This window comes from Muntiacus reevesi, chromosome 5, assembly GCF_963930625.1.
Source record: "Muntiacus reevesi chromosome 5, mMunRee1.1, whole genome shotgun sequence".
In the NCBI taxonomy this organism is placed as follows: domain Eukaryota; kingdom Metazoa; phylum Chordata; class Mammalia; order Artiodactyla; family Cervidae; genus Muntiacus; species Muntiacus reevesi.
In genome coordinates, this window is record NC_089253.1 from 31,893,127 (window position 1) to 31,917,088 (window position 23,962).

Here is a 23,962-nt window from a genome sequence, read left to right on the forward strand (position 1 = left end):
CGAGCGGCTTTTTTTTTTTAGAAGCTTTTATAAATGAGGTTTAACAAACACCAATGTACAGGTGTGTTAGTAGCACAAGTCTGTGGCACCGGGCACAGCTGCAGCCATACCGAGGCCACAGCGGCAGGTGAGGACTCCAGGCTCCTGCCACGTTTACATCATAAAATCTCCCGAGGCTCCTTTTCTGTCTGCATGTCTGCAGTGACGGGCAGCAACCTCCCTGACCCACACTCACTCCCCTCTCCTCTGTCAGAGCCAGGGCACAGGGCAGTGGGGTGGAGGTTTTAGGGTCCAAGAAGGTCACCCTGTCACCGGAGCTGCCCCCAGGACAGAGGGCGCCTCCCTCTCCACCGAGAGGAGCTGAGAAGGAAGGGTCCTCTCAGGTCTGCGCTTTCAGGTCACAAACTCAGAGAAGACGCTACCCCAGCAAGATGAGGGGCTGCCTCCGCTGCTGCAGTTCTCGTGGCAGAGTGTCCACACCATTTAGGAAAGAAAGGTCAACACAGTCTTAGTGTTCAATTAAAAAAACCCAAAGTATAAAAAATTACGACACTGAATGTTTAACCTCATGATGACTATGTTCTTCTATGTGAAAACCGTCTGGTGACACAGAGGAGTGGGAGCATCCTTCTGTGAAGCTCCTGCTCCAAACGGCTTCACGTCGGGAGTGAACGCAGCGGCATGTCTGAGGCTGGGAATGCCTGCTCGCAAGGAACAAAGGCCTCTGGATGGTGTTCCTGACGCCCCTCGAAGCAGGCAGCGGGTTGGGTAGACAAAGACTTCATCACAATCAGGAAACTGTCTTGGACCCAGGCTCATGCTTTGCCCACCATCAGTCGGGCCGTCGCCTGGCCACCCTTCCTGCTATCATCAGAGGCTGGCCTCACGACCCCGTACAACAGCCTCCTGGGAGGTGAGACGGAACCTGCGCTGTCTTCAAGGCAGAGGGACAGAGGAGGTCGCTGTCTTGAAACAAATGTAAATGTGGTTGACAGGTTTGATTTCAAAACTGCCTTTGGCCCTGGGCAGTCTCATGAACTGCATGAGTAAGTAGTGTATGTGTGTCTAAGTCACTCAGTTGTGTCCAACTTTTTGTGACCCCATGGACAGTCCAGGGAATTCTCTAGGCCAGAATACTGGAGTGGGTAGCCTTTCCCTTCTCCAGGGCATCTTACCAACCCAGGGATTGAACCCAGGTCTCCCACACTGTAGGCAGATTCTTTACCAGCTGAGGCACAAGGAAAGCCCAAGTAAGTAGAAGGAATTTAAAGGCCTGACAGCAGGGCTGCGGTGTTTTCTGAGCCACGCATAGCCAGAGAGCTTGGGCCCAGGGAAGCCAGGCTGGGGGGCCACACAGGGGCCCTTCCAGCCCCCTTGGCGCTATCCTGGGTGGACCCACATGGCAGGTGAACGGCACCATCAGAGCTGTTCTGCCCACGGCCCGTGCTGGGGTATCAGGTGGATGAGGAAGGGAGGGCTGGCCTGGAGACTTAGGAGCCAACACCGCTCCGAACACACGTGCAGCCTGCACATCTGTGTCTCAGGGCCTGGGGTAGGGGTGGGGGTAGGCCCAGGGAAGACACAGCTGGAAGGTCACCCAGGAGCCCTGTATCTCTTCTGCACAGACACAAATAGACTGTGAGGTTGCTCAGCTGGAGTTTTCTTAAAGGTTTCCTAAGCCACCAGTGGTGTTTCCAATTGAACAGGAGCAGTTTGGGCTCCTACCTTAAGCTGAACTTTAAAAAAAAAAAGATACAGTATTTAACGGCGTACGACAACTTATTTACAATTTAAATAGAAATTTTCAATAATCAAAATACATCTCTAGCAAAAATTTAGACTGTAAAATTTTATAAAATAAACACCCATAGAAAAGCAGAACATCATGTCAGTACCATTTCAGATTCAGCACAAGATGAAGGCTCTCCAATGCTGGGACCCTCTGTGGATGAGCAGGGTTCCCACAGCTAAGAAGAGCCCTCCTTCTAACAAGCTGTTTACTGTCCTGATCTGGGCTGCTGTTATAAAATGCTGACCCAAAAAGAATCCCCCAGATGGACACCAGGACTATCTTGGCAAAGCCTGGGGATGAAGTGGCCCCGGGGCCACCGTGAAGCCCCATCACTGCAGCCAAGGCTCGGGCCACGACCCTGGCTGCCAGCCCTGGACGCTCATGCCAGCATGGCCCCACCACGGGACAGGTCACCATGCCTCCTGAGCCCGAGCTGCCCACCTTGAGGCCGGCAGACCCCACGGGGTTGGCTTGGCGAACCTGGCCACTTCCTCGCCTTGTGGTGACTTGCCCATCTCCAGGAAAACTCTTTTATTCGTGTAGCTTGTTAAAAAGTAAGAAAGGAGTAGCGGTCAACTTTGGCCAAAACAAAAGCTTTTGTGCGCGTGTCTAGCCCCATCTGGCGCCCCTCAAGGGGCTGCTCCTGGCAGGGTCCCCCGTGGAGGTGTCTGCGTGTGCACACAGCCGCGCCACCATCTAGATCACGAATGAGGACTTGTGTCTGAAGTCACCCTGAAAGGCCAACGTAGAAGGTAAGAGGGTGGTCAGCAGGTGGGAAAGGAGCCTGACACCACTTCCCTCGATGTGCTCTTGGATGGGAATGGCCGCAAGGCCTGCGGACCGAATGCCCCACGAGCACGCTGCCAAGGGGGCATGCTGAGGGGCTCGTGTGCTGGACAAAACTCAAATTTCTCTCCTAGGGACCAGCTCGGTTTTCAGGGGGATGTCATCTTCCCTGCTACAGACACCGTCTCCAGGCTTCCTTACCTCCTCATCTGTCCTGATATAGTTAACTCCATCTGGCTTCCCTGGGTTCTTGTAGCTGAAACAGAGCAGAGGAGCTGGGTGATGCCTGATCAGCCACAGCAATGCTCAGGGCACGCTGTTCACGCAGGACAGGCTCACCTTTCCCCGTTGCGGTTGTGGCTGATGAAGTAGCCACGTCTATAGGCACAGCAGATACCCCCTGTGATGAGGGCCAGGACGGTCAGGACGACTAGGACCCCCCCGATGATGCCGCCGATGTTGAGGTCATCTGGAGAAGGGGAGGGGTGAGAAGATGCTCTCCCCCCTCCACCCCTCCCCCGGCCTGGAGCAGCTCTGCCCACAGGCTGTGACACCCACCTGCTGCCCCATAGCCGGTGCAGCCACGGAGCATGGCCTGCGCTATGGGGAGTAACAAGCCTCTGGGGCAAATCCTAGAGCTTTCTTACTGAGAAACGGTTCCCCTACAGAGACAGAACTAGGAACCACAGTCCTAAGGAAGAAAAACCCCTAAATTTCTAGGGCTTCTCTTTGCTGCAGATTATTTAGCTTCAAGGGGTCACTAAAAGGGCAAATAGGAGATAAGAACGTGGCCTTGCAGCCACCAGCCGTCCCTCAAGGAGATCCTCAGCTGCACTCTTGTGCTTCAGTGTGGGACCTGGGGCTGCACCCTTTGTGCAGATAAAAGCACAGTGGAAACCACGCAGGGGTGTATCGACCAACACTGTCCAGGCTGGGAGCTGCTGCAGTTCTCCCTCGTCTGGTACAGGGTTCTTGATCGTGAGCATGCAGTTACTTAAAGATGCATTTGAATTCTGATTTCGTAACGTCAGTTTCCAAGCTCTGTCTCTTGGGTCAGGAACTCTGGGGCACAACCCAGAAATCTTCCTCCTGCCCAAGAGCAGTTCCCCAAATCTGGCAGCAGCTGGGGAGTCCCCTGGGGACCAGCTCCACAGGTGGGGTGGGCCCTGGACCCTGCCCCCCTCCACTGAGCCCTGACAGCCCAGAGGAAGAATCACCCCAACAGCATAAAGTACTGGGGTGAGCCCTAGTTTCCGCTTACTGCAAAAAGGTCAGACTGGGTAAATTCCTGGAGACCCTACACAACCTTACGTTTCCATGATTCTATCAGTTACCAAAGAAATGGAGTTCAGGATACTTCAGTGAAAGCTGTGGGTTGAGGAGAGAACCTGTGGGTCAGCCCTTCAGAGGGTCCTCTCACCAGACCCAGCGGACGCCGGGGAGCCCGTGCGCCCCGCAGAGAGGCGGCCAGCACAAAGGGTGCTGAGCTGAGGGCACCAGCAAGCATGACCGTCCCGCCAGCCCCCAGGTTGAGGCTCAGCAGACACTCACACACTTCCATGTCCTGCTCCTCGCAGCGGGCCGAACCCGCGTCGTTGGATGCGATGCAGTAGTACTGGCCCGAGTCCTCCTTGTGGACGGCACTGAACACCTGCCGGGGGTCGGGCGTGAAGGGAGATCTGCTGACAGGGCTCTTGCGCCGTCCCACCTCCCCACCAGGGGCTGGCCCCAAACACGACAGTGTGGTTCAGTCTTGTCCACAACACTGCGAGCGGCCCAAACACACCAGCGATGTCACAACGTCACCATGTGGCCAGCGAGTAAGGCCCACTGCCTCCTGACTCTGCTCCAGATGGCGCCGGGCAGGGTGCCCTGAAACCCCCTCGGCCACTGTCCCCGCAGCTCTGCCCACCCTCCTGCACCCACTTACAGGTTTTCCTGTCTATAAAGGGCCGGGGGTGGGGCAGTGGTGGTCCCTGACGTGAGGGTCTGTAGCTCTGGTCTCCTGTCTGCTCACAGGTGCTCTGCCCACAGCTCAGACGCCCACACCGCGCCTCTTCCTGGAGCTCTTACCAGAGTGCCCGTCTCAGGGTTTAAGACGAAAGAGGAGTTTCGGAAGCGGGGGTTGGCCCTGGAGTCTGTGGGCAGCGGCACGTCGTTGCGGTACCAGCTGTAGTGCGGCCGCGGGAAGCCCTCGCCCTCCTGGCATGACAGGGTGGCTGCCTTGCCCACGGGCACGGCCCGTGGCACTCTGCACACGGGGGCCACCGGCTTCACTGTGGGAGGAGCGTGGGCGGGGGTGAGAACCAGCAGCAAGGCCTGCTTTTACCCGAGCCCACCCAGAATGCTGCACCACAGCAGGAAACGCAGCCCCTGCGGAGACCCCAGCTTTCCCAGTGCCTCTGGCTTGTGAGGGCCGAGGCAGAAGCTCCACTTCCCTCCCCGCCCCCAGCCTATCGCTCTCGAAAGCCCTCCCTGCCCAGCCCCTGTGGGTCCTGCCACACCCACAGGGACGTGGCTCTGGAAAAAAAGGAAGTTGGTCGTTTCCACCAGCAGACGCAGAGCTGAGGGCAAGGGGCCTCCGCCCTGCGTGCACCCCCACCTTGCACGGTCAACTCGATGACAATCTCGTCAATCTCCTTGCGGTCGTTCCGAGCAACCACCTCGCAGCGGTAAAGGGCCGAGTCTGTCCTGGTCACGTTCCAGATCTTCAGAGACGTCTTCCCCAGCAGCTCTGCACGGTCGGTGAGGTCTCCTGTGGAGAGGAGAGGCACTGAGGGACTCCCTACAGATGCCTGGCTTCCCCCACGGCTTCCCCGTTAAAACAGAAAACTAGTCGTCCGGCACTAAAAGACAAGGAGTATTCCACAGACAGTGCTGCGATCATAGGGTACCCCTGTGCAAGAGCGACCTGGACCTCGACCTTGCAGCCCACACCATACACAACACACACCTTACTGCATGAGCTACAACTCCAACCCTCAGGAGGAAAGAAATGTGAATGACATGACCTTGGACTAGACAGTGATCTCTCAGATATGACGCCAAAAGCACAAGCTCCCCACAACCCCCCCCCCCACACAGTTATATTGTTCCAAATTGGGAAGGAGTACCTCAAGGCTGTATATTGTCACCCTGCTTATTTAACTTATATGCAGAGTACATCATTAAGCTCCCTATGCTTCCATGTCTTTGTGCCCCGCGTGCTCCTGGGCCAGCACCCCCGTACAAAGAGCTGGACACAACTCCACACCCCCACACTGCTCTCCTGTGAGGTGTGATCGGCATCCAGGTGTGTGCAGTAGTCACTGCTGTCCCCCTGCTGCTGAAGTCACTGAACTTGTAAAGTCATGGCTCACGATAGGGAAGTGGCCTCGGGGAACGTTCACTAGACACCTCAAAGAGATGGCTGCGTGGGGACTAAAGTCCTCCTGAGGAGGTGATATTTACTGAAGCAGAGAGGCAGCTACAGGGAGGCTCCACCCCTATCCTCACCACTTCTGCATGCTTGAATTCTCCACAGGAACACAGACAGAAAACCAATCCCGGCTACAGATGTAGGTCCATGCAGAGCCAAGTCTTGGCTGCAGTGCATGCCTGGGCCTTCTGTACAAAGGAGAGGACCACAGGATCATACCCTGAATCTTGTTGTCGAAAAACACATAGGTGGTTTGTTCATCTTGGATCTTCTTCCATTCAATCCTAGGGTCATTTGTCTGTGAATCCGTAATGATACAAGATAGTTCTACACCTAATGAGAAAGGGGTTAAAAAAAAAAAAAAAACTCTCTGTGAACATGGAACAATTTCAGATTCACCTGTATACCCAGACCCTACGAGCTATGTCTATTTAGGTCTGTCGTGTAGATTAAAGATCCAGTTAGCGCCAGACTTCAAGAGAATTTAATTTTAGCCAGAAAAACAATGAAGATGATTAGCAAAGAGAGTGCATGTCCCCCTCGTCCTGTGCTTCTACGTCAGAATGCTCTTGGCCATGTAAATGAAGACGCGCCAGGGACCAGGTGGTGGCCAGCAGGGAGCCCGCTGAGTTGCCGAGAGCCGCCGAAGCCGTGCCGCGCTTACATGCGCGCACACTGGGGGCTGCTGATGGGGCTCTCAGGCAAGCGTGTCCGTGTGCCTGTTCTGCATCAGCCGCCAGACCACTGAGTCATACCCCTTTGCCTCAAGCCCCCCTCGTACTTACTTTCAAATTCCTGAACCACTGGGCTTCGGTTGCTGGATTTGAGATTCACAGCCCCGATCAAGCAGCCTGAGAGGAGAAAGAAAAGTCAAGTCAGAGACGATGGGGCTCTGAAACAGCAGAGAGCCTGCACCTGAGGCCAGATTTTCCTTCATGGAGGCTGCAGTCACTAGCCACAGGGGACGGAAGACATCCTATTCCCAAAACCAAGTCTCTTAGGATACGGCAGGGTGACGGCTTTCTCTGTCTGACCTTCGCCAGAAGGAATCCAGAGAAAAGAGGAGAATTTCCAGAGTGCACTCTCTTTCTTAGCCCCAGAACAAAGACACTAGAGCTTTCAGACTTTCCCTCGAAGTATGTATTTGTGAGGGACTGTAAGAGAATATTAGGAAGAGCTACACAACGACTAACTGGACAACCTAGAGGAAATGAACAAATTCTTAAATTCGTACAACTTTCTAAGATTGAATCATGAAGAAAGAAAATCTAAATAGACCAATCACTTGTAAGGAGATTGAAACGGTAACCAAAACCTCCCCTAACACACAAGTCCAGGACCAGACAGTTTCTCTGGTAAATCCTAACAGACAGTCAATGATTTGATACCTGTGCTTCTTAAATTACCCGCAAAACTGAAGAGGAGGGAAGACTTCCTAACTGATTTTTCAAGGCCAATATCACCCCGCTACCAAAACCACACAAAGGTAATGCACCAAAAGAATATTACAGGCCAATATCTCTGAGGAACATAGATGCAAAAAACCTCAGTAAAATATTAGCAAACTGAATATAACAATACACTGAAAAGAACATCACGAATAAGTGGGATTTATCCAGGGAAGCAACAATGGTTCTACTCAATATTAGATATGACTGAGCAATTCCTCCACTCCTGGATATTTTTCAGAAGAAAACAAAACATTGACTATAAAAGATATACGCACATCAATGTTCACTGCAGCATTATTTACAGTAGCCAAGATATGGAAACAAACTAAGTGGCCATCAGTGGAAAAATGAAAAAACAGATAAAAGATGTGTGTGGCGGCGGGTATGTGTATGTATAATTGTGAGTGGGATGGAATATTACACAGCCATACAAAGGATGAAATCTAGCCATCTGCAACAACATGGGTGAAACTCGAGTTGTTATTCCAAGTGAAACGTCAGATGGAGAAAGACAAGTACTGTGTGATTTCAGTCACTGGTGAAATAGGAAAAGCAAGCAAAGGAAATGAGAAAATAAATGAGCAAACCAAAGGATAATAGATAGATCAAGAAGAGAGAATAATGGTTACAGAGGGGATGGCGACAGGTGTAGGGGTGAGCAGTACAGTGACAGATGGAAACTAAACTTTTGATGGTGAGCAGCTGTAGTGGAAACAGAAGTATAATGTTGTACATGTGAAGCTTATATAATGTTATAAATCAATGTTACTGCAATAAAAATTTTTTTAAAGAATTTTATCTTGCTTAGAGTCACTGTTAATCTTTTTATCATCTCCCAGATCCACACGGGGCTTCTTGTCATTCCTCCCTCTGACCTGGCACCTTCCCAGTAGGATGGCATGGACATTCTGGGTTCAGTTACCAGCCAGGCAAGGCTTCACTTCGCTGGATTTGCTGTTTATCTAACCTATGGTTCCCAACATTAAAGGCTTTCTCCAGTCTTGAGTAAAATAAGAAAAATAACAACATGGTGATCAAGTTTAGCTGAGTGAAGCTAATGGAAGAAATCAAAATATGCTATTTGCATGGTGATCTTTCAAAATTAGCTCCTGACTCTCCATGAGTTTAAGCAATGCTGTAATCGGTTATCATGGTTTCAAAATATTTTAGCTGATTTTCTTGGGTGAAAAGATTAAGTAGGTACACTGACCACCTATGAAGAGTCCTTCGGCTACTTGGCCTCTAGGAAAATCTGCCATCCCCAGAGACGGCCTTCCTGTTAACCCTGGGACTCAGCTGACAACACAGGTAAGAACACGTGGAGACCTGTACTCTGAGCTCCAGGTCACAACCATCCATTCAACAATTCAGAGAGACGGTGGGGCGGGCACAGAGGCGTTTCACTGCACGAGTCACCGCTTGGACACCCTCCTTTGCCCCTTGGCTGGGGCGCCAGCTCAGCAGATGCAGAGTAGGAGCCAGAGGGCCAGGTCCGTGTCTAAGTCCCAGTGTCATCTGGTTAGGAGACTGAGCTCCAGAGGACAAGGACCCCACCCCTCTAGACAGTGGTCTGCAAGGGAAACGGGTGCTCTTCCTGAGAGACCCGGGTGGGCGGGGGCGAGGCTGCCAGATGGAGAATGCGTGTCAGGGTCAGCAGGGGGAGGAGTGAGGCCTGGACACGCACCAGCGGCAAGTGTGGGGTCAGGGCTGCTTGCGGGTCGACCATCACCTGCTGAGAAGGAGAACTGAACCGCTGGGGTTTTTCTCAGAACAGGACTGACGCCCAGCCTGCCAAGGAAAGAGCCAAGCAGGAGGGGTGGGAAGGCCTGGGTGCTGCCGGGGTTTCACCCTGTGAGTTGGCTCCAGCATCTTCTGAAAGCACTGCCCCCTCCCAGGTCCCGTCGGGGGCCGGGTGACCATGCGCCCAGCTGGTTCACATCTATGAGCACAGAACCAAAACCAGAAGCCAGGAGTTCCAATGCCCAGCCCCTACTTCACTGCTCAGTCCCTTATTTATAGAGAGAGCAACAGCAGGTGAGAAGAGGATCTGGGACTGAAGGAAGCCTGAATCAGACCCTGAAGCCCTGCTCACATTCCTCCATTCTGCAGGACCTTCCTTAGCCAAGAGGCGAGGGAAACAGCCTCGAGGAAGCCTCTGGAAGGCATGGCAACGGTGTCTCATCTCCAGCAGTTCCCTCTTCCTTCTGGGAAGCCAGGACACTGAATCTGGGGATCAGAGGAGCGGGCAGGTGGGGAGGAGGCCTCGCTGGGTCCTGCAGCCTCCTGTCCCCGTCCCCCACTACCTGGATGCCTGCATCGCTCTCCTGGTCTGGAACAATGTCACAACTCTGAGCAGCAAGTACATATTTCTACTTTGTTTCACAAGACCCCCAGGCTTGGGGGTCTGACACCAGGCAGGCTGTGGGGAGATTACTTCAGGGCCCCATTTAAAAGCCCACTTCCCACTCTACCTGCGTGGCCCGAGAGCACATACCCCAAATTCTAACTCAATAGGCTGGGAAGGGCCCGGGTCTGCGTCTCTCCAAGCCCCTCATGTCAAGTCAGGGCCAACCCAAGTGCAGAGCCTGGTCCCCAGAAGCACAGGCCTGTTGCTGGGTGTGAGGACTCGGCTTGCTCCCCTTTTGCTTTCTTAAGAATCACTGGCCACGAAGTGCTTCTGGATCCTCAGGCCGAAGGAACTGATGACAATAAAAAACAGTCACAGAAAAGCAGACTGTGAGCTGGACCAACTGCTGAGGGAAGGCCATCTCGGCCGCAGGCAGCTAACTCCGCAGAGGCTGCCCTGCGCTGGTCACTTGCCCAAGAGCCCACACCGGTGCCTGTGTCCTGAAGCAGTCTGAGACAGAGGGAAAATGAAACCCAAAGGCACCACCCAACCCATATTCATACACATCAGGTGGCGAAGTGCAAACTGCCCGTCTTCTCCTCCTATGGAAACAAAACCAATCTGAACAGCAAGACAGGCCTGCTGGCTCCTGGGCCGGGCCAGGCAGGGGCCCTCTTTTTGCCTTCTGAGTGCCTGCAACCATCTACACTGCAGAGACAGCGCTCAATGAAAAATCACACTGATCTGAGTTTACATTCATTACTGTAAACCAACAGGGGAAAGAGACTGTTAGAAAATGTTTCCACTAAAGCCGGATGCTTGGCTCACTCGGGACTCGCCTGCCTGCGTGTGTCTGTAAAGAGTTATATTTAGCTGCTGACATTCTGTCCAGTCCAGCGAGCGGGCCTGGGGCCGCGCGGGCGCACAGCGGCTCCACTGTGAGCCGCCTCGCAGGTCCCAGGACTCCGGGCTAAATATAAACAGCAGTGCGGGCCCTCCAGTGAGAAGGCTGCACATCCGCCCTTTAAGACCACGCCTGTGTGCCTGCTGAGCAGGGCCTGTCCCAGGAAGAAGGCCTCCCATCACAGCACGTTTTCAACATTGCTTTGGTTCCGTAAGCAAGTTTTACAGGAATCTAAGAGCAGGGTGAGAAGGTCCATGTCAGGGATATTTTCCAGACACACAGCAGAGAATCCAGAGTAAAACCATCAGACCCGGGCTCTGATGAGAACATAGGCAGCTGAAGCTCTGGTTAAAGCTGGCCTGTTGTTACTCTGGCTCAACTAAATGGTGATCCAAAGAGACCCTTAAAAATCAAGTAGGAAGAGACCCAACCAAGCATCATGGAGTTCCAAATAAATCTGACTGTGATGGTCCAACTTTCAGCTTGAGTGTTTTTGTGTGTGTGTGTGTCTCTGTGTGTGTGTGTGTGCGCACATGCTAAGTTGCTTCAGTTGTGTCTGACTCTGCGACCCTATGAACTGTAGCCCCCCAGGTTCCTCTGTCCATGGGATTCTCCAGGATTCTCCACTCCATGGAGTGGGTTGTCGTTCCCTTCGCCAGGGGATCCTCCCGACCCAGGGATACAACCTGTATTCCTTATGTCTCCTGGATTGGGAGGCCGGTTCTTTACCAGCAGTGCCACCTGTGATTAATATTAAATTGTGGACTTTCAGTGCACTGTCCTCTGTAATGGTGGGGAAGGGGGGCAGCGCCCATCCAATCAGTCAAGAGGCACGATCAAAAATGCCAGTCACTCAGGCAGGAGCCCTCCTGGTCTCCGGCTTGCAGGCCTTTCCTGCAGAGTTTCAACTCACTAGCCTCCATAATCACATGAGCCAGTTCTTAACAGTAAATCTCTGTATGTGTATAGAACATACATAGGTAAAGGAAATGCATTCTGTTGCAGTCACACACACACACACACACCCCGTTTGCTGCAATTCTCTGGGGGGCCCTGACTCACACCCTGGCCATGGAGCATCTTGTCTTGAATCCCAGGTTTATCGGGAATGGCACGTGCACCCTGTGACTCTAGACAGAGTCTCAGCACCATCACATCCTGCTCCAAGGCTCTGCTAAGCAGCAAGACGTCAGCGAGTAGCTGCTGACGCCAATTCAGATTGCTATTTCCTTTAACTCATCTCCAGGCCAAAGCCATGGAAGATTCCTGACCACAGGTCCCACTAACCAGGCCAAGTCACAGCAGATGAAAGTCCATCAAGCGGTAACCTGGAGAGTGTCTGAAGGGCTAATGTCCTGGAGGGAGCCCTCCCCTCACCCTCCCTTCTCAGGCAGAGGGGTTCACACAGTTCAGGGAGCCCTTCCAGGGTCACAGTGGGAGGAGTCCCATCACTAAAGGAAGCAACCTGGTGAGTGGGAGGAGGAATGGCTGGGTCCTCTATGTCCCTCAGCATCAAACCACCCAGTAAACAGAGCCTGGGGGGTCAGCCTCGAAGGGCAGAGGAATGGGGGGCACAACCAGGGTGGGGGTGGAGATGCTGGGGTGGGGAGGTGGAGGGGTCTGTTCACACTGGTTTCAATGCTGCTGGACCTGAGGTGGAAGAACACATTCTATTTCTTCTCTAACACCAGTGTATGAAAACCTTTTTCTACTGATGGCGACTGAGTCATAAATATAATGAACAAATTATTATGAAGCAATTTAATTTGCTTTTTCTTAACAAAGAGTGAAACATTCAATGTACTTATATTTTAAGTTCAGACCAGTTATACATTCAATAAATACAGTCCATGCAAAAAAATAAATATTTTTAATTTTACATTAAAGCTAGTTGTAAGGAGACAGAAACAGGGCAGTATGAGAGAAAAATCAAGAGTTTAGAGACAGAGGCACAGTCAGGACAAAATACATAAAGTTTACTATATAAATACACATAAAAATAAACATAGAAAAAGGGAGAAAGTACAAAACTGTTAAAAAAAAAAAAGTAGTAGATAGAAGAGGAAATGGAATACAGACCAATAGCACGAGAGATTGCTGAAACATCTGCAGGGGTGGCCTCGGTCTGATTTTTTTTTAACTGGTCTTCACCTGCTCCACTAGGGACAGGAAAATCAGACATGCCTGTCTGGAGAGGAAATTCTTCCCTGGGAAGCCACATCAAAGACACTATCATTCCGGGACAAAAATTGAGTAAAGCCATGGTCGTCTTCACTTGTTTTGCTAACAATTTCAACCTAACAAAACAAGGACTCCAGCTCTGGATGACCTGCATGGTATTTCATGTCAAAAGCTGGTCTGAAGAAACGACTTTAGCATAACATGTTTTATTTTAGTAAAAAAAAAAAAACCACTACAAGGACCCATGAAATCATTTATTCTAATAAATAACTTCACTTTTAAGAAGAGGTAAGGGGTTGCCTGACAGATGTAACAGGGTGTGGTGCTGTGATGGTGCATCCATGGCCAAGAGTTCACCAAACCCTTCAGAACTGTATACCACAAAGAGTGAACTTTATATTTCATGAACACTGAAAAGTACGGGGACTTCCCTGGGGCTCCAGTGGTTAAGAATCCATCTTGCAATGCAGGGGGCACGGGGCTGGTCCGTGGTCAGGCCACTGGGATCCCACGTGCCAACTAGAACAACTAGGCCCGTGCGCTGCGAATGGAGAGTCCATGCACTGCAATGAAAGCTGCGTTTGACACATTGAAGACCCAGCGTGCTGCAGCTCAGACCCGATGCAGACAAAAATACAGGTACACATATATATGTGTACATATATATCATACAAGATGTCCTGGGAACCAGGATGGAATGCAGGCTCTGACAAATGAAACTAACTGTATTACAAGTAAAACAACCTCACTTAAGGGGGAGGGGAAGAAAGGAATTGACAAAAATAACTGTGGAAAATATGTTCTGACTGGATACAACAAGGCTACCAAGAGAAGAACATTGCACAAACACTGCACTCTAGTTGATAAAAGTTACGCCTCACAGCAGTATAGGTGAGCAACTCTGAAAATACTTTACACATATAATTGGGTTGAACAAATAAACACTATAAAGGCACCATCAATAATGAAAGCCAAATTCCTCACTGTCAGTAAAAAAAGAAGTTATGAATATGCAAGGGGAAGCCAGAATAGCCCTGTAGCGCTAGATCAGTCAGAGGCACTAACACAAACTAATGTTTATTTCATATACACAAGTACAGAAATAAATACAAACATGTGCGCATACATGGGTCACTATAAACACACACACTTCCTAGCCCCATTTACCAAGAGCCTAGAGTCCTGACACCTCCATAACAAACAGCACACTCAGTATTCAGATCCTGATTTCTAAATACCATTCCCTGGTGAAGGGAACTAGAATTCCTTGGAGAAATGGCTAATTCTAAGGCTGGGGTGGGGAAAATATTACAAGATAAGCCTGGAACATCTTGTAGTGCCAGAAAGTGAGGAAGTGTTAAAACAAACAAACAAAAATATCAAAGGACCAGAAGCCAAACTGAAAGAGCTTCCAAAGACTAAAGCTGGAAGATCTGAGCACAAAAAATAGATGACAGACTGTATTACAACACAAAGAATAAAATAAATATCCACAAGTCCATATGATATGCATATGTTAATGAATATGCAAATAGATGGGACAGAGAGAACTTTCTTTATGGAAGAATCCCAATTAATAATGTGGAATGAATGAGGGAAACAGAAAACCATCTTTAGAATAACAGAGTAATAGTTGCTTCAGGCAAGATCCATTGATGGTTGCTAAAATTAGTGGGAAAACTTAAAGGAGAAACAGAACATTTGGACAGTTTCAGAATATCTGATCCCCCAAACATTTAATAGCTATTGTGGTGGTTTTACATATGAACTCAGATTATTTGATATTCTGCCCCGCAGGAGGTGAAGTCTAACACCCCTCTCCTTGAGGCAGGCTGGCTGAACCTGAGCAGTGTTAAGGAGAAATAGTAACTTCACAGGGTAGAAACCCAGAAGCCATCACCTAAACCCAGAGATTCAGGCAGCATTATCAGTGACATGTCATGGTGATATAAGAAAGGTGCTATACCTCTGTGGTATTCACCCAGCCACCCCCTTAAAATCTATGACACAAGTCTAATCATTGGAAGACATCAGAAAATCTCTGAGGGACATTCTACAAAATATCCAACTGCTACTCTTTCCCTTTTAATTTTAAAAAGTGATTACAGGTTTTTCTATTAGAGCCTAGTTTAGGGCTTCCCTGATAGCTCAGCTGGTAAAGAATCTGCCAGCAATGCAGGAGACTCCAGCTTGATTCCTGGGTCAGAAAGATCCTCTGGAGAAGGAATAGGCTACCCACTCCAGTATTCTTGGGCTTCCCTTGTGGCTCAGCTGGTAAAGATCCGCTTGCAATGTGGGAGACCTGGGTTCAATCCTTGGGTTGGGATGATCCCCTAGAGAAGGGAAAGGCTACTCACTCCAGTATCCTGGCCTGGAGAATTCCATGGGGTGCAAAGAGTTGGACACAACTGAGAGACTTTCACTTTTGTTGATATAGACTTCTATTATTTTTCTGTTGACCAATCATGAAACAATGGTATTAAGTGAGTAATAGTTATATAATCACAATAACTAAAAGATGTTTATCAGTTTTCACAATCAATAGCCAGACAAACAATAAAAGATAATTACAACTGCAAGCCATAATGGGAAAATAATTAACTTAACAATATAAAATAATTACATACAACTGCGGGGGGAGGCATCAAGCAGAGTGATGTGGTAAGTGGAAGTGTATAAATGCACATGTTTTCATCAACCCAGTCAGTCTATGTCTTTTGTTTGGTGCATTTAATCCATTTACATTTAAGGTAATAATCGATATGTATGATCCCATTACCGTTTTCTTATTTGTTTGGGGTTTATTTTCTGTAGGTCTTTTCCTTCTCTTGTGTTTCCTGCTTAGAGAAGTTCCTTTAGCACGTGTTGTAAAGCTGGTTTGGTGGTGCTGGATTCTCTTAACTTTTGCTTGTCTGGAAAGCTTTTGATTGCTCCATCAAATCTGAAGGAGAGTCTCGCTGGGTAGAGTATTCTTGGTTTTAGATTCTTCCCTTTCATCACTTTAAATACATCTTGCCATTCCCTTCTGGCTTGTAGAGTTTCTGTTGAGAAATCAGCTAATAGCCTGATAGGAGTTCCCTTGTATGTTATTTGTCATTTTTCCCCTGTTGCTTTTTTAATATTTTATCTGTTTTTAATTTTTGTCAGTCTGATTACCATGTGTTTCAGTGTGTTTCTCCTTGGGGTTTATCCTTCTTGGGACTCCTCGGTGCTTCCTGGACTTAGTTGACTATTTCCTTTCCCATGTTTTAGAAGTTTTCAGTGATTGTTTCTTCAAATATTTTCTCAGGTCCATTCTCTCTTCTCCTTCTGGGACCCTTATAATGTGAATGTTGGTATGTTTAATGTTGTCCCAGAGGTCTCTTAGGCTTTATTTCCTTTCATTCTTTTTTATACCTTCTGTTCTGTGGCAGCGATTTACACCATTCTGTCCCCCAGGTCATTTATCTGTTCTGCCTCAGTTATTCTGCTATTGATTCCTTCTAGTGTATTATTCATCTCAGTTTGTTCTTTAGTTCTTCTGTGTCTTTGGTAAACATTTCTTGCATCTTCTCAATCTTTGCCTCCATTCTTTTCTTGAGATCATGGATCTTCACTGTCATTATTCTGAATTATTTATCTCCACTTAATTCAGTTGTTTTTCTGGGGCTGTGTCTTGTCCCTTCATCTGGGACAAAACTTTCTGCTTTTTCATTGTGATTAACTTTCTGTAATATGGTTGTTGTTTTAGCTGCTGTGAGACTGTGCTTCTTCTTGCTTCTTCTGTCTGCCCTCTGATGGATGAGGCTAAGTAAGGCTTGTGTAAGCTTCTTGATGGAAGGGACTGGCATGGGAAAAACTGGGTCTTGTTCTGGTGGGCAGGGCCTTGCTCAGTAAAGCTTTAATCCAATTATCTGCTGATGTGTGGGTTTGCACTCCATCCCTTGCAGTTGTTTGGCCTGAGGCGACCCAGCTCTGGGGTCTGTGATCACTTCTTAAAACCCAGATGCTTATCGGAATTATCTTGAAATTTTTTGAAAAATACAAATGCTCAGGTATTGTTTTTTTTCTCCAGAGCTCCAGATTTCTAATGAGCAGTCATGTTTAAAAACAACTAGACTATATGATGATCTTTTACTTTTATCTAGTTTGTTTCACTTTTTCTATTTCATATTCAGTGCTCCTATTTCATTTAGTTTATGTTCTCCAATTTATCAATCTCTTTATTTTTTTTGATGTTTCTTCTCAATTTTTATCAAGTGTAGTATAAAAGCTTTTGTGTATGTATATATATATATGTAAATACATATACATATTTTAGAAAACTTAAGAATTTTTGCCTAACTAAAAAAATTATATTTTGATTCTACTTGTTTGACTTAGTATGACTAGAACGCTAGATTTTTAATTAAAAAATATATATTTAATAAGCAACAAAGGTTTACTGTAGAGCATAGGGAACTATAGTCAATATCTTGTAATAACCTATGATGGAAAATAATTTCAAAAATAATATATGTGTATTTGTATAACTGAATCACCCTGCTGTGCATCTGAAACACTGTAAGTCAACCATACTTCAATAAAACATACATATTTTTTTAAAAAATCACAAATTAAAAGCAAACTGTATACAAAATAAACAACGATGTCCTACTGTATAGCACATGGAATTATATTCGATATTTTATAATAAGCTACAAGGGAAAAGAATCTTAAAAAGAATAGATATATATAACTGAATCACTGTGCTGTACATGTGAAACTAACACATTATAAACCAATTATATTAATTAAAAAAAAATAAATTACATGGCATATATACACACTCTTCTTTATTTTTGTCAAAAATAAATACTTTGTAAAATGAAAAAATAAAGCAAAGTTGAGCTTGGGAAAAAAGTGTTGTTCTTAGTCCAGATAAACAATAAAGCAGGAATCTCTGTGTTCTTATGAGATAATTCATCTCAATGGAGAAGGATGTCATTTTTTGTTTCTGTAGACCCACAAATTCAGAGAAGGAAATGGCAACCCGCTCCAGTCTTCTTGCCTGGAGAATCCTGTGGATGGAGGGGCCTGGTGGGCTGCTGTCCATGGGGTCGCACAGAGTCAGACATGACTGAATCGACTTAGCATGCATGCATACATTGGAGAAGGAAATGGCAACCCACTCTAGTATTCTTGCCTGGAGAATCCCATGGACAGAAGAGCCTGGTGGGCTGCCATCCACGGGGTCGCACAAAGTTGGGCACAACTGAAGCGACTTAGCAGCAGCAGCAGCAGCAACCCCACAAGTTACCAGGACCCCCACACAGCCGATTTCCCTCTGTTGTAACGCAGGTCCAGGGTGCTCCCCGAGCCAAGCCACAGGGCGACGGGGGCCCAGCCTCTCCTCCCCCTACCTCCATTCATCACACGGCTGTGATTTCAGAACCCAAGAAGACAACAGGTCTCTAGAAACAGAAAAATAGCTTGTACATGACAGGACCCATCTCATGTGGCAAAATTTAACAGGGGAAAACAATTTAAAATGAGCTGTACACTCTGGATTAGAAATTATGTGCAGGTTCCAAGTCAAACTACAACCACCATCTAAACAAGAACGCGGTGTGTATACCTGACATGAGTACACTTGTTCACACAGATACACGGGCTGTGCACCATCTCACACACATGCATGCTGACGTCCCCAGGAGCATTCCTATGTGCCAAGTGCTGGGCGCCCTGGGAGGCAGGACTGTGCTGACTCTCCCTCCCCTGACAGAGAGGCCACTGGGGGAGAGGGTCAGCCGTGGCCCCAGACATGTGCTCTCGCCCAGGCTTGTGACTTGCTGAGTCCCCAGGGGCTATTCTTCATTTTCTCCCTACTTTCCCGGGACCTGCCCCTAGCTAGGGCTCCCACGGTCACCCCAGCTCCCCGTCTCGGGACGTTGGATTCCTGTGGACACAAAGGCCTGTTTACTCACATGACATTCTCCTGAACTCATCCATTCTTCATACTTATTCATCTAAAAAGATGCTTATTTTTAATGTAAACACACAGATTTATATTGGCAGCTTCTTCACTTAAAGATATGCTGGAATTTCCACTGAAACTTTTTATTATTCAAAGTGTGCGAGCACAGGCATAAAAATTTCCCCAGGCAAAAGAGATCTAATCTTCTCTACAAACATTGTGGAACCGCTTTTTAAATACAAGAAAGTCAGATAATTTCTTCTTTACTCTTAAAACTTAAAACTAGACTTTTGGGGTTTTTTTAAGAAAAAAATCAGGACACCAATCTGTACTTTAAATGAAATGTCTCTCCTATATAGAAAAATGTAAAAACTTGCTGTCTCATCAAAATAAGCCATCAAGGAAGCTTCAATATGAGAAAGTTCCTCTAAATTAGGATTGTAGCCTAAAGAACCAGAAGACTAATGAAACTCAAGGACTCACAGGAAACAAAGGAGAACAGTAATGTTTACATCTGCACAGATTTTAAAATGTACAGACCACTTGCACACAGTCTCAGCTGACCTCTGAAAAAACCCTGAAAACCGGATGTTATCTCCTCTCCACAGGTAGAAGGCTCAGATACACTGCTGCTGTTGCTCAGTCACTAAGATATACTAGCAGACAGGTATAGCTTCAACACTTGAACATATCAGAGACCAAAGTGGAAACCAGGTCTCCTGACTCGAAATTATTTTAAAATAACAGTTAAGAAACATACAAGGATTTCCCTGGTGGTCCAGTGGCTAGAACTCCATGCTCCCAATGTGGGGGTTCCAGGTTCCATCCCTGATCAGGGAACTAGATCCCACATGCTACAACTGAGAGCTCGCTGGTCACAACTAAAAAATGTCGTGACAAAGATCCTCCAAGCCAGAATGAAGACCCAGCACAGCTATATAAATAAATAATATCAAAAAGGAAGGAAAGGAATACACGAAGGAGGCCATGGTTTCTCATCTGTCTGGGCTGTTATATGTTCGAACAGAAATCTCTGTCATCCCCTATCTAAAATGGCCAGTGAAGCCCCTGCCTCTTTCCCAAACAAAAACTAAGGACAGACACTCATCTCCCTGTGCTGGGCCAGTGCAAGGCCACCCAACGTAAGGAGGACAGCAGAGGAGAAGAAGAGGACACTCTTACCTGATTGTTGCTAAGGTGACTATGCTCTGCAAATCTGAGGATACTGCTAGGATGAAAGTTGGGGCTTTGAAAGGGGCCTGATGAGGTTCACTTTCAATTTGCCTCTGAATAACTGAGGATCAGACGCACTGCAGTAACATAGTTATGGGCTTCCCTGGTGGCTCGGCGTTAAAGAACCTGTCTGCCAATGCAGAAGATGGGGGTTCGATCCCTCGGTTGGGAAGATCCCCTGGAGAAGGGAATGGCTACCCCCTCCGGTATTCTTGCGTGGGAAATTCCATGGACAGAGGAACTTGGTGGGCTACAGTCCAAGGAGTCACAAAGAGTAGGACAGGACTTAGCAACCAAACAACAACATAGTAATAGTATTAGCAGCAACAGTTAGCACTGACAGTAAATCTCTACAACCAAATGCTGAGAGCTTATCATTATGCCTGACCTCTGCTAAGCACATATGCAATTTACACTAGTAATTGTAATTTCACCATATTAATTGGTGTAATTTTTGTTACCACTCATGCAGACACTTTGATAGGAGCACTATACATAGTCACTGGGCTGCAAAACAATCCTACAAAGTTATATGTTTTCTACTCTTTTATGGATAAGGATGTTGACTTGGACAGGTTGTACAGAGGAGCTGAGATTCAAACTTCATTCTCGCTTATGTTCTTCCTGCTGAACGTGAATTCAGAAAGGAAGAGATCGCTCCAGGCTAGAGAGCTAAGAAAGGCTTTATGGAGAAGTACGCTGAGCTGGATACTAGGGAACGAGCAGGACTGAACAGGAAGAGGGTGACCTGCATTGAGGTGGATGGGCTGTGATGATAAAGCAGAATCACGGCACATAAGGTGGTGACTCAGAAGCCGGTGATGAAATGCCTTACAGAGCCCAAGACCACGTTCCAAATTGTGTGCTTCCCTGATAAAGCTGAATTAAGTAAATACACTGTAAGGATCAATTTTTCTCTTTATGACATAACCGTAATCTTAGAAAAGGAAAATGCTACGCTTCTCTAGACTCTAACTCCTCTATGGAGAGGGCGGGTGTGGACACCCAAGTGCCTCGTCTTCGTCACCCCAAGCCCAAACCCCGTGAGTCCCCACAAAGGCAGAGCTCCCCACTGGAGCCCAGGGCTACAGAGCCCAGTCCCCACAGAGGTGGGGCAGGCAGGAGGACCAGGACGGGTCGCCCCAAGTCGAAGCCTCCAAGTACCGGTTAAAGCATCTTCCTCAAGGGTTCATGAGAAGCAGTGTCAAAACTGAGCTGCTCATGAGGACAGAAGCACCAAATCCTAACAGGTTTTATTTACTCTGCGTTACTCTGCACGGAGAAAGCGTACCTGATGAGAACAGCACAGAAAGCAAAATCTGTGAACTGAAGGGAAAACAACACACATACAAACACAGTCCTCCTGGGGAAAGCTACCAGCCTGAGGATGCTGTGGGGGGTCGGGGTAGGGGGTTAGCCACATGGCCACCAGGAAGGTGTTGGTTCTGGCTTCTGTGAAGGCCAGATCCCCATCCGATGTCATGAGATGTCCTGTAGGCCTCTTCCCTCATCCCCACTGCCTATGGTAGAGACAGACAGACAAGGACACTGAGGGAAATGGAAGGGCGGGTCCAGAGAGGGTTACACTGTTTTTCCTATGGCTTCATCCTGCACACCTCCTGGAGCTCCGCTAACATGATGAAGCACTGCAGAAACCATCCCTACAGCCATCGAAATCAAGTCTTCCCTCTGACCTAACCCCAGAGTGAGGTAAACTCTCAACGTATGGAGATTATGACCAGATGTTTCACACCAACAGTCACCATCTGTAACACAGCCTAACAGAAAATTTGGGCTGGAACAGAGTTAAGGGGAAGAAGAAACAGCAGAATAATAAAATAACCCTCCTGGATGTATGCTGGTCCCAAACCCTGCATAGAGTCAGCATCAACTAAGAACACATGCCCTGTGCCCTTGAGCAGGCCGCTCCACCTGAAGTGGCTTTCTGGGGGTTGTAACCCCCCCCCCAAAACAGCATATAAAATGTCCATATATGTACATGAAAGTACCATGTGGAGGGAAGGGCCATGAGTTCCATCACCTCCTACAGTGTTCACGACTCTGCAACATAAACGACTCTAAAACAGAACCCGGTAAATAAAAGACACGAACACTTGTTCTTACTGAACTGCTGCTTCAGAGATTCATGGCGAAGGGGCTCCACCAGCAGTGGACTTGAAAGGGAGACCGAATGTGGTCAGAGCAAAAACTCCACAGTCTGATGCATGATATCAAACGGTAATCACCAGCCTAACCAAACAGTGGTCCACTGCTTTCTTCCTGGTAAACAAACATAGGAACTCTCAAAACACTAGATCTAGTAAGTAAGGCCACAGCAGAATAAAAAACAAAAAAAACTCCCAAAAACCTGAGGTTCTGAAAGACGAACTGTCCTAACCTCTTGGAGCAGAAGAGGGCTTAAAACCAAGGTTGTGTGTGTGTGCCAAGTCACTTCAGTCATGTCGACTCTTTGCGACCCCATGACTGTAGCCCGCCAGACTCCTTTGTCCATGGGATTCTCCAGGTAAGAATACCGGAGTGGGTTGCTGTGCCTTCCTCCAGGGAACCTTCCCGACCCAGGGATCAAACTGGTGTCTTTTGAACCCTGCACTGCTTTCCTGGCTCTAAAAGCTTCTAAACGTTCAGAAGAGGAAGACAATTCTATGAACTAGGCTTTCAAAATTTTCACTTACACTTGTAATTAACAAACTAATTCAATGAATCCATGAACAGAAATGTGAATGTGTTGGTGGGAGGGGGAGAGGAATGCTGCTTAAATTACTTTCAACTGACTTGGATTAAAACCAATATAATTAATATCTCCCCAAGGTCCCCAAATGAATCACATGCAAAGCTGGGAAGCGGGTCCAGAATGCCTGACACCCACACAGGTTCCCTCCTCCACCCAGAAAAGGATCTGGGAGGCAGTACACAGCATAGCCTCGGGTGGGCTATCCCTCTCGCCTCATCCAGCAAGAATCTGAAAATCTGGGAAGCTCCTTCCCTTTGGAGAGGGGAGAGCTCCTCCACCAAACACTTGTCCAGTATGGAACAGCAGTAATTCTCCAAATTTCAAGTTACTGGGTCTCGAATCATTGATTGCTCACTGCTCTTCAGATAAACCCACCCGCGGACAGGGATGACAGTTGTGCAGTTGGGTGTGTGTGTGTCTACAGGACATTACAGCCTCATCCTGGCAGCACTGATGCTCAGCGAGGCTTCTTCAACCCCTCCCCCTAAACCTATCAGAACCTCTGTGGGGGCATATGTGCTCCCCTCCCCCAAAAAAGAGCCAGTATTTTAACTTCATCTTATACTTGAAAAATGAAAACAGAAGCATTACCTTCATCATATAGAAGTTTGAGGATGGTGTGTGACTTAAGTTTTTCAGGAGGAGGCCAGGGTTCCTGTTTACAGCAGTGGTTTAACAACACTCCAGGGAGAACTCATGCAGACAAACTGTAGTTTTTACTGTACCTCTGGGCTCATGGGAAACAAGTAAAATAGCTGTAGGCTGAACCCAGCAAGTAATAGGATGGGTGGGCCGTGACCCTGAAGGTCATCACAGAGACTGCACAGCTGGGCTAACGGGAAGGCAGAGCTGAATCTGAAGTTTCCAAACAATGCCAGGGACCCTGAAAGCCATCCCAGATGACCGCCGCCCAGCACCAGAACATTCTCTCACAAAACGCATCCCAGAACTGTATAGACTGCAATCAACCAGACGTCAGTTTACGTTTACAAGGAAAGAGGAGCCACTACGAGTAACGGTAACGAGAAACAATAAGCATCAGGTTTAGACTCCAGAGAACTTCAGATATTTGAAGTCTCACATGTAGAATATAAAACAGCTTTGTGTGAAATGTTTAAAAATAAAAAAGAAATGAAAAATGAGCAAGCAAAATAAACTAGATT

The 23,962-nt window shown here is 47.8% G+C and overlaps 1 protein-coding gene across 1 annotated transcript in view; it reads right to left on the reverse strand.

The window, feature by feature from the left end:
* Nucleotides 1–1,317: 1,317 nt before the first annotated feature.
* JAM3 (junctional adhesion molecule 3) overlaps nucleotides 1,318–23,962 on the reverse strand; it is a 29,739-nt gene continuing 7,094 nt past the window's right edge. Inside the window, exons 2-9 of the mRNA XM_065937401.1 lie at nucleotides 6,782–6,847; nucleotides 6,216–6,329; nucleotides 5,181–5,333; nucleotides 4,652–4,854; nucleotides 4,130–4,229; nucleotides 2,918–3,047; nucleotides 2,780–2,834; nucleotides 1,318–2,524 (exon numbers count right to left, since the gene is read on the reverse strand). Of these exons, the coding sequence (XP_065793473.1) occupies nucleotides 2,489–2,524; nucleotides 2,780–2,834; nucleotides 2,918–3,047; nucleotides 4,130–4,229; nucleotides 4,652–4,854; nucleotides 5,181–5,333; nucleotides 6,216–6,329; nucleotides 6,782–6,847 (857 nt within the window). The 3' untranslated portion in view covers nucleotides 1,318–2,488. The remainder of the gene's footprint in view (nucleotides 2,525–2,779; nucleotides 2,835–2,917; nucleotides 3,048–4,129; nucleotides 4,230–4,651; nucleotides 4,855–5,180; nucleotides 5,334–6,215; nucleotides 6,330–6,781; nucleotides 6,848–23,962) is intronic.